Source organism: Olea europaea, chromosome 2 (genome assembly GCF_002742605.1).
Source record: "Olea europaea var. sylvestris chromosome 2, O_europaea_v1, whole genome shotgun sequence".
NCBI lineage: Eukaryota > Viridiplantae > Streptophyta > Magnoliopsida > Lamiales > Oleaceae > Olea > Olea europaea.
The window spans coordinates 4,564,372-4,580,669 of NC_036238.1; the positions used below are offsets into that span (position 1 = coordinate 4,564,372).

Below are 16,298 nucleotides of genomic sequence, written 5' to 3' on the forward strand. Positions count from 1 at the left end.
ATGGCAATGGGCCTTTTCCAGTTTGGTTTTGGAAGCAGGGTTATTTATTTTTCTTTTCATTTTTTTATTGGTATTTTAATTATTTTATATTTATACGGTAATATTATAAAGTCCCATTTCACCCTCCACTTAACTGATCAAAGAAAATCAAATTTTATTTTCTTGATCAATTGACAGAAAAAATGATTAAAAGCATTCAAAATGGCTTCACATGCAACGATTGAAAAGGTTAGGAATGACAGCTGCAACGATTGAAAGATTTTGAAAAAATCTACTAGTATTTTCAATGTGTGAAACTTTTGCTGCAATTATCCTCTAATATTTTATGCAAATGTTTACTTGGACTCTATATTATATGTGTAAGCCCCGCATGTTGAATTATATTTTAATATATAGACCCCATATATGCCTTAAAAATTACTTATAAATAAGTTTTACTCAATTATAATACTAGACAAACATTACATAAGCGTGCAATCAAAAAAATACAATTTTAATCTTGAGCCAAATTATACGAGGAACATGAAATAGAATTGAGAAATCCAGTTCTTAATGGACCGAATTCCAATTGATATCTTTGAAAATTTCGAAATCCGAAGTTTTAGTATTTGAATTTCAGAATTTCGCTCAGTTGGCATGTATCCCACATCCATTAAATATTTGAAACTGCATTTTCCTCGTGGATAAATAGAGTACAACCTCCAGAAAAATTTCGACCTTATTGCTTGTATGATAATCTTCCCACTTAGCTGCACTTCGAATGGACACGCTCCATATCGGATGAACAAGAATCAGCTGATAACTTGAAAGGAGAAGGAGCCATTACAATTCCTGAAATTAGAAGCAAGCAAACATCAAATTAATTCTTGCTCGCCATAAAATTGGGGTCAACTTTCAAATTAGTAGAAAGTACAGAGCTGAAATTAGAAAGAAGCAGACACCTGTTGCTTTTGAGGACTACAGAGACAACAACTGAGATTTGTGATCGATGCCATTGAATATAAAAGTCCCACACATTGGAACAAATTGTCTTGTAATGAGCTGTAGTTTTAGACAAAGACTTTGGTTAGCTTTCAAACCAATTGTGATCATTTGAAATAACGAGTTTTGAGGCTATATTTCCAAGAGAAGAACCCAGATATGCTATCCCAAATTTGCTCTCTCTCGATACATTTTTGACACCTCAACACATCATATCTACTTAGCAAATGGGAAGTTGCCGAGGTGTCAAAAAATGTATTGGCATCTTCCTATTTGCTAAGAAGAAGAGATGTATCGAGTTGTCAAAAACGTATTGAGGGCAGCCAAGGATAGCACAAATTCGTGACAGTATATCTCAAGAGAATTTAGACCAAAAGACCAGAAAATCTTATACTGTACAAGTAATGATTTCTTTGCATAACGAGTCAAATGACCAAGCAATCTTTGTTGAAAGATTACATAATTGAGTGGTTGGAAGATAAGATAGCACAAACCTTGATTACTTCTTGTGATGCAATGCCCCCAACATAGGCCGCCACCGCATGAAGTTCTGCAGCACCATATCGGCACATCTCATTGATAAGGTCTTCTGTTAAGGTCGACCCGTTGCAACCCAAGTCACCAAGAAGGGTGACCGCTATTGTTTTCAATCTGGATATGTCTTCATCCATCTCACTGCAAAACATTTAGGAACAATTTTATAGTCTCGAGGTCATGTTGTCAAATGAAACAGAGGAATATAGCTAAGGCTTTAGGTTTACCCATCAAATTGCCCTGGGAAATTATTGTAGTTTGCAGCATAACGATCTGCAGCCCGTAGTAGAATATAGAATCCCACAGCGACACTGAGAAGTGCAGTACTAACAGCAGTAAGTAAATGAAATTTTCAATTTTTGCTAGAGAAAAAAATTCATGCTAGCATCATTTCAAGTTTCTAACAACCCCAGCTTTTCCAATCAATCATCTCTTTCTTTGCAAAAGCCAACTCATTAATACACTTGACCTAGTTAATTAGCTGGATTTTGAGCAGTAAAGGAGTGTTAATTGCATATTCCAAAATGCAGGCTTGAATTTTTTACCGTTATGTCCTCGAGTTTTTATATCACACCTACCATTTTATAGAAACAAACCTACACAGACCCCATTTTCCCTGTCTATGCAGGCAAGGGAGGGTAGAGGATAACAACGAAATTGTATCCAAGAGGTCATAAAATGACCTTAAGAATGATTGTTCAGAAGCCAGAGGACATGGTAAAAGTTTTTGAACAAACAGAAGACATCATAACTCAGACATAGTGCCTGTTTGGTAGTGCTTTTAAGTGCTGGGTCTACGAAATGTGTAGACAAAATGTATATCTGATAAGCTTAAGTTTTAATTTAAGCTTTGCCAAACATGATCATAATAAACTGACTTCTTTCTTGTTAAAGGAGATATAATGCCCTTATTTCAGAATAGACTTTGTGAAAAGTTATTTTTTTGGAGAATGTGTGATTAAAAACTAGAAAAAATTATGGATCCACCTGCAAAATTATTTTATTGAGAGAAGGAGAGGTTGAAAACGAATTTTAGAAAATGGGGACCAAACATGGGCAATGTGTGCATGTCTGCAATAATATTTATTAGGGAAGAATCAGGGAACCTTTCGTTTTCTTTCATTTCTTTTTCTTTCGGAGTGGGTGGGGATTGGAAGAGAGGTGAAGGATAGGCACAACACCTATCAATTATGAGTTTCAACATAACTTTCCTGGTAAATTTTCATAAATTCTCCCTCAGCCATGGGCAGATCCATTAAAAAACCAGCCTTCCTGTGCTTCTGGACACTATTCAGACCTTTGCCAATTCACTCGCCATTTGAACAAATTTATCCTGTCCCTGGACATTTGTTCTTTTCAGCCTATCAAAATGAGTTTTTCTTCTTTATGCACATAAGCTAGACCCTTAAATCTTGGTTGTGATGAAAGCAGAGGTTGAATCCATTCCAAAATTTCAGGAAAGTCTTGAGAACAGAATTTAGAAGGACCCTTAAATCTTAGTTGTGATGCAAGCAGGGCTTGAATCCATTCCAAAGTTTCAGGAAAGTCATGAGAACAGAGTTTAGAAGGACCCTTAAATCTTAGTTGTAATGTAAGCTGGGCTTGAATCCATTCCAAAATTTCAGGAAAGTCTTGAGAATAGAATTTAGAAGGAACTAAGCTAAAAAAATGTAATACTTTCATCTAACTTGCTGTATATGTATTTTATCCCCATTCCAAATGTGTTTACTTTTAAACCTTGCCCCTAAAGGGAGCCCAAGGTATGACATGGACAACTGCGCAACCCTACAACCTAATATATCGGCCAACTCATCCACATTAACAATCTCTCCCATTGGAATTGCTTCAGATTTTCCCAAATTAATCTTCAATCCGGACACCGCTTCATTATCTGCATCGCATAGAACCAGTGTATCGTCTGCAAATAGCAAATGGGAAACCTGTAAGTGTCCCAATCGTAAAACCCCTATCAAACTTTCTCCCACAGCTTTTTCAAACATCCTACTAAATGCCTTCATAACAATCACAAACAGCAATGAAGACAAGGGATCCCCTTGCCTCAAACCTCTGCTGCTTCGAAAAGAACCCTCCGGGGTGTCGTTAACCAGGACTGAGAACGAAACGGTAGAAATACAAAATTGAATCCACCTGCACCACTTTTCCCCAAAACCACATCTTCTGAGCATGTATATCCTATTGATTAATAAAATTATCTAATTACTAATCAAAAAACTCTAGACAGAAAATCTCCACAACAATATTCTATTTCATAAAAAGTAACGCCACTATCCGGCATATCTGATGAAGCAGAGGCTTTTTCACTTCATAACCTCTCCTTAGGCAACCACATAAGTTAGGTCAGAGAGCAACGCATTTTATCTGACTATTGTTCTTCAGCTATAAAAGCTTCCTATCAAGCCTTTCAACAATAAGATAGCCCAGGGGAAAATGCTAGCCACCTCTTAAGCCTTTAAATGATAAGATTTGACATAAGAAAACATTAACTCCCAAAAAAAGTGAAACAAAACAGGAGGTTCCATTTAAGAAGATAAGCAAGGTCACCCAGTTTGAAGAAATTTTCTCCATCGTGATCGTCTCCTGCAAAGCTAGCTATTCGATGACAAATTTCCTGAACATTTTTTTCTCTCGCTGCGTAATGACCTTTCTTGAACTTTCAATGAGCACATCATCTCACGAAAGTATTTGCTATTCTAAAGCAGACAGTTAAGATTCCAAACAAAATCACTTTCTTGATCTAGATGAGCATCTTCATCTTTTGGTTCCTGGACAAGGCAAGTCATCTAAGAACTTAATGTAAGAATATCTCTACACATTTGGTCAAGACATTTGAATGAAGCAGATTCATCTCCCCATTCCAGAAAGTTAATATGATTTTTAAGGTCAATAGTCCTCGACAAGGACATTTGGCAAGCCCTCTCAAATTCCTTTCATAAGTTAAATCTGTCGATCGTGGATAAAAGTGAGATACATACCAGTAGTCCTCATCCGTTAGATACTTTTGTAACTCTGGTAGAATTGGAGAATTGAACTCATCCTCAATGGGGCGATATCTGCATACCTGAAAATTTAAATAAAAATATATATATGAAAAGAAGCTTAAATATATTGAAGATTATGCTCAAACCAGAGGCCAAACTTGCTATATTCAAAACAGGTTGATTGAATAACTAGTCCTTTACGATACTCATTTCGTTCATCAAAATCTAATGAAAATGTCTACTATAGTACATTGACCTTTAAAATGCAGCTAAAACTTGAGGACAACCAAATCCCTCTTTTGGTTACAGCCTTACAGGGTAACAATGGATAGAATATATGATGAACAATATATAATGAGAAACTTATATACTCTCCTTCACATTCTAAATGTTCCCTTTGACTCGTTGAAATTAGTCCTTTTTCTTGGTGTGATATTCAATTAGGGTTTAGGGTAAATTGAAGACATCCTTTTAGAGGCGCCATCTTTCTCAAGTAAAATGAGGGGAAAACTAGTGGCTGCCTGAAAAACCGATAATTAGACAGCTTTTGAGACCGGATTTGCCCATGCCGGGAGTGCTCAATTTCCTGCTAGGGAGGGGTTACATGTTAACAATTGGCTATACCTGTGAAAACCCTTTTCTTTTTTTTTCTTTTTTTTTGATAGATAATCAAATATTTTATTAATCACGGATAATACACAGGCAATGTATTATCAATTAAATGCTCTTGGTTGTGATGAAAGCAGAGGTTGAATCCATTCCAAAATTTCAGGAAAGTCTTGAGAATAGAATTTAGAAGGACCCTTAAATCTTAGTTGTGATGCAAGCAGGGCTTGAATCCATTCCAAAGTTTCAGGAAAGTCATGAGAACAGAGTTTAGAAGGACCCTTAAATCTTAGTTGTAATGTAAGCTGGGCTTGAATCCATTCCAAAATTTCAGGAAAGTCTTGAGAATAGAATTTAGAAGGAACTAAGCTAAAAAAATGTAATACTTTCATCTAACTTGCTGTATATGTATTTTATCCCCATTCCAAATGTGTTTACTTTTAAACCTTGCCCCTAAAGGGAGCCCAAGGTATGACATGGACAACTGCGCAACCCTACAACCCAATATATCGGCCAACTCATCCACATTAACAATCTCTCCCATTGGAATTGCTTCAGATTTTCCCAAATTAATCTTCAATCCGGACACCGCTTCATTATCTGCATCGCATAGAACCAGTGTATCGTCTGCAAATGGGAAATGGGAAACCTGTAAGTGTCCCAACCGTAAAACCCCTATCAAACTTTCTCCCACAGCTTTTTCAAACATCCTACTAAATGCCTTCATAACAATCACAAACAGCAATGAAGACAAGGGATCCCCTTGCCTCAAACCTCTGCTGCTTCGAAAAGAACCCTCCGGGGTGTCGTTAACCAGGACTGAGAACGAAACGGTAGAAATACAAAATTGAATCCACCTGCACCACTTTTCCCCAAAACCACATCTTCTGAGCATGTATATCCTATTGATTAATAAAATTATCTAATTACTAATCAAAAAACTCTAGACAGAAAATCTCCACAACAATATTCTATTTCATAAAAAGTAACGCCACTATCCGGCATATCTGATGAAGCAGAGGCTTTTTCACTTCATAACCTCTCCTTAGGCAACCCCATAAGTTAGGTCAGAGAGCAACGCATTTTATCTGACTATTGTTCTTCAGCTATAAAAGCTTCCTATCAAGCCTTTCAACAATAAGATAGCCCTGGGGAAAATGCTAGCCACCTCTTAAGCCTTTAAATGATAAGATTTGACATAAGAAAACATTAACTCCCAAAAAAAGTGAAACAAAACAGGAGGTTCCATTTAAGAAGATAAGCAAGGTCACCCAGTTTGAAGAAATTTTCTCCATCGTGATCGTCTCCTGCAAAGCTAGCTATTCGATGACAAATTTCCTGAACATTTTTTTCTCTCGCTGCGTAATGACCTTTCTTGAACTTTCAATGAGCACATCATCTCACGAAAGTATTTGCTATTCTAAAGCAGACAGTTAAGATTCCAAACAAAATCACTTTCTTGATCTAGATGAGCATCTTCATCTTTTGGTTCCTGGACAAGGCAAGTCATCTAAGAACTTAATGTAAGAATATCTCTACACATTTGGTCAAGACATTTGAATGAAGCAGATTCATCTCCCCATTCCAGAAAGTTAATATGATTTTTAAGGTCAATAGTCCTCGACAAGGACATTTGGCAAGCCCTCTCAAATTCCTTTCATAAGTTAAATCTGTCGATCGTGGATAAAAGTGAGATACATACCAGTAGTCCTCATCCGTTAGATACTTTTGTAACTCTGGTTGAATTGGAGAATTGAACTCATCCTCAATGGGGCGATATCTGCATACCTGAAAATTTAAATAAAAATATATATATGAAAAGAAGCTTAAATATATTGAAGATTATGCTCAAACCAGAGGCCAAACTTGCTATATTCAAAACAGGTTGATTGAATAACTAGTCCTTTACGATACTCATTTCGTTCATCAAAATCTAATGAAAATGTCTACTATAGTACATTGACCTTTAAAATGCAGCTAAAACTTGAGGACAACCAAATCCCTCTTTTGGTTACAGCCTTACAGGGTAACAATGGATAGAATATATGATGAACAATATATAATGAGAAACTTATATACTCTCCTTCACATTCTAAATGTTCCCTTTGACTCGTTGAAATTAGTCCTTTTTCTTGGTGTGATATTCAATTAGGGTTTAGGGTAAATTGAAGACATCCTTTTAGAGGCGCCATCTTTCTCAAGTAAAATGAGGGGAAAACTAGTGGCTGCCTGAAAAACCGATAATTAGACAGCTTTTGAGACCGGATTTGCCCATGCCGGGAGTGCTCAATTTCCTGCTAGGGAGGGGTTACATGTTAACAATTGGCTATACCTGTGAAAACCCTTTTCTTTTTTTTTCTTTTTTTTTGATAGATAATCAAATATTTTATTAATCACGGATAATACACAGGCAATGTATTATCAATTAAATGCAAAGACACATCCGTTAGTAATATTTCCTTGACACGAGCACGTTATAGGGTCGCAAAAGACAGGAAAAAGCAAACCATCACCTTGGCAAGAAAAAAAGGAAAGGAAAAGAAAATCTGATACCTGAAGTACTTATAAGAAAGAAGGAAAAGATACAAGATCTAACACTTGCCTTGACTTTCCTGGCATTTTTGCAAAAGCTTTTTATGTTTGCCTTTGAGATGCTATCTGGATCTCTACCTATCTTCTTTAATATTTTCCTCACACATTGTTCCATAACAAGAAAATCAGCCTCGGCCTTGGCTTGGTAGATTTTTTGCAGGTTGACATATAACCTACATCCAAGTCACAAAAAACCAGATGTCATCAAACCAAATCTTCACAAGTATCAAACAAGACAAACATAATAGCATGTCTATTAAAAAGGCCAGTTTCTCACTCCGTGGAAGATGTCATATCTGGTATCGATCCCTCTAGAGGTACCTCTCCACCACCTTCATTAGATATGAATTCCTGATGGGCAAGAAAAGAAATTGCATTACTGTGCAAGTTCAAAACACCAAGTGACAAGGGGAAAATATTCTTCTAGAAAAATAAATTTAATCTATAGCATATATCCAGCTTTTGACACAGATTCTGCTGCCTAAATCATATAGTACCAATATCCACTTTACCAAAACATGCAAGTACATGTTTGAATTCATGCTGGCAGCAGATTCTTGGTCAGCAGTAGAAGATAATCTTAAATATAACAGAAAAGCAATAATAGGGACTGATTAACTTTGGTTGATGAAATGTAGCCTCTCTAATTAAAGTAGGCAAAAAAAACCTTAATTGTATCACATATTAAGCACAGAAATACAAAGATATACTACATTCATATAGCCACGGCTATTCCTTTCTTTCGTATGATCCAAACAAGAACAAGAGTAATTACACCAGTAGCAGGACACAAGCAAAGTTGAAAATTTTGGAAAAGTAGCAGCAACAGTTCCCAACATTCATGGACATTAGCCCTTGGTTCCCTGGTCATTTTCCTTTTTGACAGTTGGGTTCCCAATCTTCAGTTTCGCAGGAAAGAAGTCCTCTTGGACAGTTTCAAATTTCAATCAAACAAGATGTTAAATTGTGTGAGAAGACAATTTTGCAGTCACTTTCAACTAAACAAAAAAAAAAAGTTAACTACAAGAAGAGGGGAAAAAATAAGAAAATTAAGGAAAACTCAAGAAATAAGACCTTCAGCCTCCCCCACCTACCGACCTATGAGCTGTTCTTAGATGGCCTAATTCACCCTCTTCAACTTCAAGAAAGTTTCATCAATTCTAAACATTTTTCAATGTCATAACCTTAGGCTTCACCGCATCAACTTCTCTTTGCCTGCCACTTCCTCCTACAAATGAGAGTTAAAGGCAGGAAACTTGAAAAAGAGACTACATCGGCAAGTATTGGTCAAAGTGATCACAAGCATCTAGCAAAGTCTTTCTATGTTAGGACTCAGGAAGCAAAATAGTAGCCTTCATTGTGACCATAAGTCCAAGAAAAGTTCAATTTGGTCTTCGTTATAACCTAGCAATTCAACTGCCCAATTCAAAACAAGAATTGCAAGATCGTCATAAGATACAAAGAATTTTGTGGCAATAACTTCACCATCTCCTGCAAAAGCCACCACTAAGGAAGAATGTAGAGGGGTTTATGGTACTGGTACTTAGATTATTCTAGTATTTCATGTGCTACCTCCTTGCATCATCTCAATCAGCAATTTCAATCTCTTTGGTCTTTGGTCTTTGTTTGCAATTAACAGATGAAGAACGTCTAGAAATGATTATGTATTTGGCCTTACTGTTGGCCACAATGTATTGGCTAGGATACTTTAACATCATTGATTCAATAAAGGGGTTCCTGGTGAGAGGAATGGGGGGACGCTGAAGGTGAGGATGAGATGACAGAGGGAGGGAGATTGAGGGCAAGAGAATTTTCACAAAATTTAAGACCTATTTTGGAGGGAAACCTCCCAAGGGACCTCTTTACTACTACTTTGAAGGTTGGATGCTCAAATGCTAAAAAACAGATCAATGACCCCACACGTTGGGTGCCATGGCTGCTATTTTTCTTGAAACATTCCACCGTCCAAAAAATTAGAAAAAGAGAACAAAGATATAGACAGTCAAAAATTAGTGGAAGACAAAACAGCCGTTGCACTTTTGGTAAATGTTGGCACAGGCAGGAAAAAAGGGTACAGCATTTATACAGAGAAACAAGCACTGGTATTAGCAATATTTCTTGAGTCAGTATGTCATAAGTCCTAGTAAATGGCAAGATTGGCTAGGCACATTTCAGGCCTCTTGATTCCCAAGGGCAGCTTGATGATGCCGTTAACAAGAACAAGAACATATTAGCAATTACAAAGTTTGTTGCAAATTTAAGGAGTGTTTTACTGTCAATACTAATTTTAATAGCATTAAAGCACAAAAATTTGAGTCCTAGAAACAGACATCTCTGTCTTTTTATGTTTGATCTAGAAATATATACACAGAGTTACCTTCAAAGCTGCTACCATCACCCAAAATTCTGAGGAACTGGAATTAACATCAGCAAAGCTATCGTTAATTATCTGCTGTAGATGTGGACCTTGGACAACAAAAAACAAATGGTTAGGAATACAATGTAACCAGTTATTACTAGGAATTCTTTTCTTTTTCCAAATTAGCCAAGAATGAATTTTTGCAAGCATCACCAAGATCTGATATATAAAACAAAGCTTTCCTGACATAGTGATAAAGTCTAGAACTGACAATGTAACTTAAAATCTGATTTCTTATTTATAACATGATAAAAACCCAATGACATGTGACAACAAACACATAAATGTGATCAGGTGACTGAAATGCATTTACAGATATCCTAACGTATAAAACACTTCAAATCTTCACTTCCCATGCATCTTGATCGGAAGAAAGTAAGAGTGCGTTTGGTTTGTCATTTTGAGACCATTTTCAGTTTTCAATTTTCGAAAATACTCAAAAACTTGTTTTGCATATTATTTTCAAAAATGCGGTTTTTAAAATAAGGAAAATCTTATAACACAAAACGCAAAAAAAACTTTTTGACATTTTGAATGTTTTCAATGAAAACACTCAAAAAACTCAAAACAAGGAAAATGAGCTTAAAATTTTCCCAAATTAAAATAATTAATAAAATCCCTCTCCCTCTCTTCCCATGCTCCTCCAAAATATCATAAAACTATTTCTAAAGTTTTTAAACCAACCGCTTTTTCTAATTTTTTTTTTTTTTTTTGAGAAACAATTTTTCAAAATAACAAACCAAAATTTTTTTTGCAACCTTAAAATAATCCCTCAAAACAGAAAAAAGAAAATGAATTCAAAACTAAAAACAAAAACGCAAACCAAACGCACCCTAATATATCTTGAAAATGAATAATCTTCAATAGTCCAGTTATTAGCACTAAATGGAAGCACAAGGCAGAAGTACATATCTCATGCTTCCGACCAATCTTGTCATGCATCTTCATCTAAATAAGATGTTGAGTTTAAATGAAAAGTATAGCCTTGATGGACTACTAATAGATGCATTAGTATTCCAGTATATATATATCATGCAAAAAATTTCAAACCCTCACTTCCTGTGCAACTTGATCTGAGGAAAATATTATACCTTAAAAACAAGAATAAGCATCGACAGTCAAGTACTAAATAGAAGCAAACGTCAGAAGTACATATCTCATGCTTCAACCAATCTTGATGTGCATCTTCATCTAATTAAAATGCCGAGTGTAGATAAAATGTATTGGCTTTGACGGACTATTGGTCGAAGCATACATGTTCCAGTGCATAAATCAGAATTTTCACACTACAGCCCCAACCCCAACTAAGAACAGAAAAAAAATAATAATAATAATAATAAATAAATTATTATTTTTCTCAATTCAAGGTTGACAGATTATTTAACGTCCAGAAGGTACTGCTTAAACATCAAAATGACTGGAATTTCGCTGTAGAAACTGACATAATAAAGTAGCATGAAAATCCATGCAAAATGAAAAGATGCAACTAATTAAATGGCAGAAGTTGGGAAAACTTAAATAAATAAATAAGAAATAATAATAATTTGAGATTAAAAAGGCTAAAAAGATCAGATTTTGACAAATATGTATGGTCACTCTCATCCTGGTACCTCTCAAACAGAAAACCTGAGCTACCTTCAACAACCTTCAGCAGTGCTATCCAATGCCATTTTTCTTATTCCCAAAACTCACACTAGCCAGTAATGTGTCAGCTGCATAATTTAGGCAACATTCAGTATGTAGAATGAGATAAGCTGAAAGCAACACCTCATCCCTCAATCCCATTTCAAAGATAGTCTCATCTCATTTGTTTTGCATTGTACATTAAGGTGAAAGGATAAAAATCAATATCCCCTATTTGGGGAAAGGACGTCTCGTGTTAGACTCACAGCTAAGACCTAATGCACCCTAAAATAAAATTTCATGATATTTATGCCTTGACAAGAGGAAGAACAGATACGCAGGGTGGGACAAAAAGGATGTAAAGCACAGAAACTTCACCTAGGGTGAAGTATCTATCTCCGATACGTTATCCAAAACAAGCAAATGAGTTTTCCATGCAAGTAGTGGTTCTGTAAAAATGAGAACTTACTTATTCCTCGAGGAGCAAAGACTTTGAATGAAGCTTCTATGGCTTCTTTATAATTGTCTTCATCTGATGCAATCATTCTGGCCTTGATTAAATCCTAAGACATGCAAGACACCGAGCAAACCACCTTAAGTTAAAAATATAAGAACAAAGCTAAACTATAAGTTGGCTGAGCAGAAATGCTTGTGTGAAACCTTAAATTCCTTCTTCGCTTCCCTTGTTGATGGAAGAGTTCCGCCATGACATTTGGCCCACTGCTCTGCCATTTTAATAAGAATGATAATATATGGTGTATGTTTGTGAGCAACAGGATCAGCCACATCCAGATCTATTGTTTCTGCAAACCTGTCAGTGATCAATTGTCATCTTATGAAGTCAAATCTAACACGCATGCCCATAGAAGTAAGAACACACGTTGTTAGCTTACCTGGGAAAGTAATTGACACTCAACAGTAAATAAATTAATTTCACTAATAAGAAAGAAAATCAAACCTCCTGAGCTCTGGCCATGGGTTATTTAGACGGAGATCGTCCAAAAAATGATCAGGCTTCGATTCAATAACTGTGTGTTCCTACAGAAGGAGAAGGTGTGCTTACTATCCATGCCCACATAAAATAGAATGTCAACTCCAATACTTAATTTATTAAATCGACCTCTTCCATAGTTTAACTATTTTTCAAAAGATACTCTTTTTATTCATTGAAATTCCAGAAATTAGTTCCAACATATTTGCTCACCCATGCGTTAAGATATCAGATTAAGGACAATAGAGAGAGAGAGTTGTTTATGGCTTAGCAACTGAATTCTCTTCTTCAAAGCTGTAAACATATTTCTACTCCCAAAAGGTCACGACAATATAAAGAAGAAAAACAACCATCTTCAGAATTACCTTCACACTGATCCGAACAAAACCAGTAAGGCCATATGAGCGTGCAAATATCAACATGACATTTGCATCACGACAGATTTTATCCAATTTCACCATTGAATCTTCAACAAGCTGTAACAGAAAAGTGTAGTAATGACGATTAAATTGAATAATCAGAAAGCTTATGGGCTTAATATAAAAGATTCACGAAACTCAATGATGGAAAATCATGATAAACTTAAGCCCTTGTCGGCCCCCATTTCTTAAAACTTAATTTTTCTTAAACTTATTTTCAACCACATATTTCATGGAATTCACAACTTTTATCAACTTTTCAACCACACATTTCACCAACATTTATCGAAATCTATTAAAGTCTAATTTTCAAACAAAACAAATAGGGGGTAAGTTTGCACGACTTCATAAAGTAGTGATCGTGGAAAGGAGGTTGAACAAGGGAATTTTGGGTATTGTTTAAAATATAAACACAACATGGTGCAACGAGTTCCAAAAGTTATGGCCATAAAAATCCAAGAAAAAACTTTGCTTGGGTACACATAACTGTTACTTCCATAGAGCATTACACGAGGATGCCAGTAGCAATCCTCTTATAAGATTAAGCATGGTCAGATCAAGCTTGTAAAGAGCATTCAAACTAGAGAGACTCAAGGACACTAAAAAGTTACAGCAAGGATCCCCAACATTATTTGAAAACTGAACAGAAGGACATCAGAGATATAAGAAAAGGCCTAAGACATGCCAATTAAAAGGAAACAAACTAAAAACTCAAACATTTATGGCCATGAACCATTACCCGCTGAAAGAACCATGTGAAAAGTAATTGTCTTTTTCCCCTACCCAAAGAAAAAGAAAAAGAAACTTTTTTTCCCGAAGAAGCTTCCCAGAGGCCACCATTTGCATATGTAAACCAGACCAGAACCTTAACAAAAAAAATAGAGAGAGGGATTAGGGGGAGTAGAGCTTCCTGGTAACTAAGCTTACTTGGATTTTTCACTTGCATATTTTACGCCTTAGCCATAAGATAGTTTCCAGGCTTCTCCTATAAATTTTTATAGACAGGAACACATATGATTCTTTTTAGGAGGTGACAAATATATACCTTCTGTATGCCTTTCTCAAAATGTAAAATTTTATCGTCAGATCAAAAATGAGGCCATTAGCATACAGAGATTTTTACGAGAAAAAGAGAAGTCTATAGAGCTTATGAGCGTAGAACAATATTCTCGCCAGACTTACACCTGGACTCAAATAAAATAAATGACCAAAGGTTCAGGTTGAGATTGCTGGCAATTAACCTCCAGGGATTAACTAATAATATGGTAGCAGAATTGTATATTTTTCCTTTTAAGTTACCGAATACATCACTTCCACTCCTTGAATTGCCTCCATAACTCCATGTTTACCACCCTTATGCTTGCCAATTTTTTCATGCTTGCGTGCTTGAACTTCCCTGCCTAAACTTTCCAAGGCCACGACCATGATTAACATGCGCACCATCAGCATAGTGACGCACAGCACCATAAGCGGCGGCGGCTGCTGCAGTACCTCCAGCCACTTCCAGCCAACATTGCACCTCTTCACTAGACCCTTGCCCTGAGTGATGTGGAGCAGATTAACAAGGATAACCTGCCGATGGGTATCCTTAAGGAGGATATTCCTGTGGAGGATAGCCTTGAGGAGGGTAGGTGCCAGGTGGATGGTGACCACGATGAGAAAAAATCCCTTAGCCAGACTCATCATGCTTATCCTTCCACCTCTCATCTTCCTCTAATTCGAATTAATAATACCTTGATAAGCTGTCATAATAAAGTATTTCGGTGTAGGGTGGCATTAAGCTTGTTTCCTTCATTCCACAAAACAAAACCAGATATGTTTTTCATTCTCTTTTGTTGAAATCAACCATAAATTTTCGATTACTGGGTTTAATCCTCTCATTCAATAGAATATAAAATAATAAAAATTGGACAAGGAACAATAAATGCAAATTTCATGGAAGTATTAACCCTCTAGCTTCTTTATGATGCATAGTGAGATAACTCGTGTGTCAAAAACCACCAGGTACTAAAACTTGAGTTTCAATGTTCTCTTTCAAATACATATCCAAGCCCAATACAAATGTGAAATCAATAGATAACAAAATATATAAGAGCAGCATCACTTCTAAAAGTAAACAATAGCACCAAAGAGTGCATATAGTTCTACACACCTGTGTGGCAACAACCAAAGTGAACTGCGAAAAGAAGGATGGAGTTGATTCTATTAACTCCTCTGGATGCTCTTCAATAAATTTGGCCTTGACAGCATCATTCAACTCTTGTAAAAACGCACAAACAGTTTTCGCCTTCGATTGGCCAACACTTGATTCGTCCACTACGATAATCACAATAATTCAGAAATCAAAATAAACTTTCAGAATAAAAGACCCATAAAAATTAATACTTGTTCGTAATTAACATTGAGAAAACAATATAAAATACCCATGAAGTTATTTCCCAGGTCACCAAGTTCAAGTTTAGAACCATCAACGACGGTGACGCTTCCGACCCCACCGAGGACAAGGTTTTTTAAGGTTTCGGAGCCGGTAGGCCCGCAGTTCAACAAACATATGCTTGATTTTTCAAGTGCTGTTTGCCCTTGTTCGCCCCAAATTCTGCAATCAAAATTGTTCAAATCACCAAATAAAAAAAAAGGGACTATTGGGAACTAGCGATAGGGAAATGTGAATAAAGAATTGTCATCTTCACCTGAGCTGACGATCGTACTTGATTTTAGGCTCTGCCATGGTTTTGCTTCAATGATAAGCAGACTATGATGGAGGAAGCACAAAACGGTTCCAAAATGCACACTGTTTTGGGGGTTTAACATTGTAGATGAAGTTATTCAGTCCTTTTTTTATTTTTATTATTTTGAAAATACATCTCCTCTTCTTTTAATGGTACATTTTTTAATAAAATAATATTATATATAAATTCAAAATATTTAATCATTCATTTTTCGTCAATTTATTATTTCAAAATATATTATACACAAAAAAAAGGGGCTCAAACAAGTTAATACTCTTAGACATCAAGTTGAAATTATTTTTTTTTATGAAAAGAGTGAATCACGTTTCCTCTTCAATATTTATTAAAAAATAGATCAAACAATTCAATAAACTCATTCGAAATTGGAGTTATTTTGTGAGTTGA

At 35.8% G+C, this 16,298-nt stretch overlaps 1 protein-coding gene across 3 annotated transcripts; it reads right to left on the reverse strand.

Annotated features, from left to right (window-relative positions):
- Positions 1-466: 466 nt before the first annotated feature.
- On the reverse strand, positions 467-15,991 carry LOC111409152 (NEDD8-activating enzyme E1 regulatory subunit AXR1-like). Of its 3 annotated transcripts, none has more exons than XM_023039129.1 (15): positions 15,855-15,991; positions 15,588-15,760; positions 15,317-15,480; positions 13,111-13,221; positions 12,713-12,792; positions 12,415-12,565; positions 12,224-12,317; positions 10,090-10,178; positions 7,990-8,063; positions 7,723-7,885; positions 4,509-4,594; positions 1,743-1,826; positions 1,476-1,656; positions 942-1,041; positions 467-831 (listed from the first exon to the last, which is right to left on the reverse strand). In XM_023039129.1, exons 1-14 carry the CDS (start codon positions 15,890-15,892, stop codon positions 958-960), a joined length of 1,572 nt encoding a protein of 523 aa, XP_022894897.1. In that variant the 5' UTR covers positions 15,893-15,991; the 3' UTR covers positions 467-831; positions 942-957. The 3 variants fall into 3 exon arrangements, with proteins under 3 accessions (XP_022894897.1, XP_022894887.1, XP_022894905.1); XM_023039119.1 differs by lacking the exon at positions 4,509-4,594 and adding an exon at positions 6,823-6,908; XM_023039137.1 differs by lacking the exons at positions 467-831; positions 942-1,041; positions 1,476-1,656; ... (3 more) ...; positions 7,990-8,063; positions 10,090-10,178 and adding an exon at positions 10,874-11,843.
- Between the last annotated feature and the right edge of the window lie 307 nt (positions 15,992-16,298).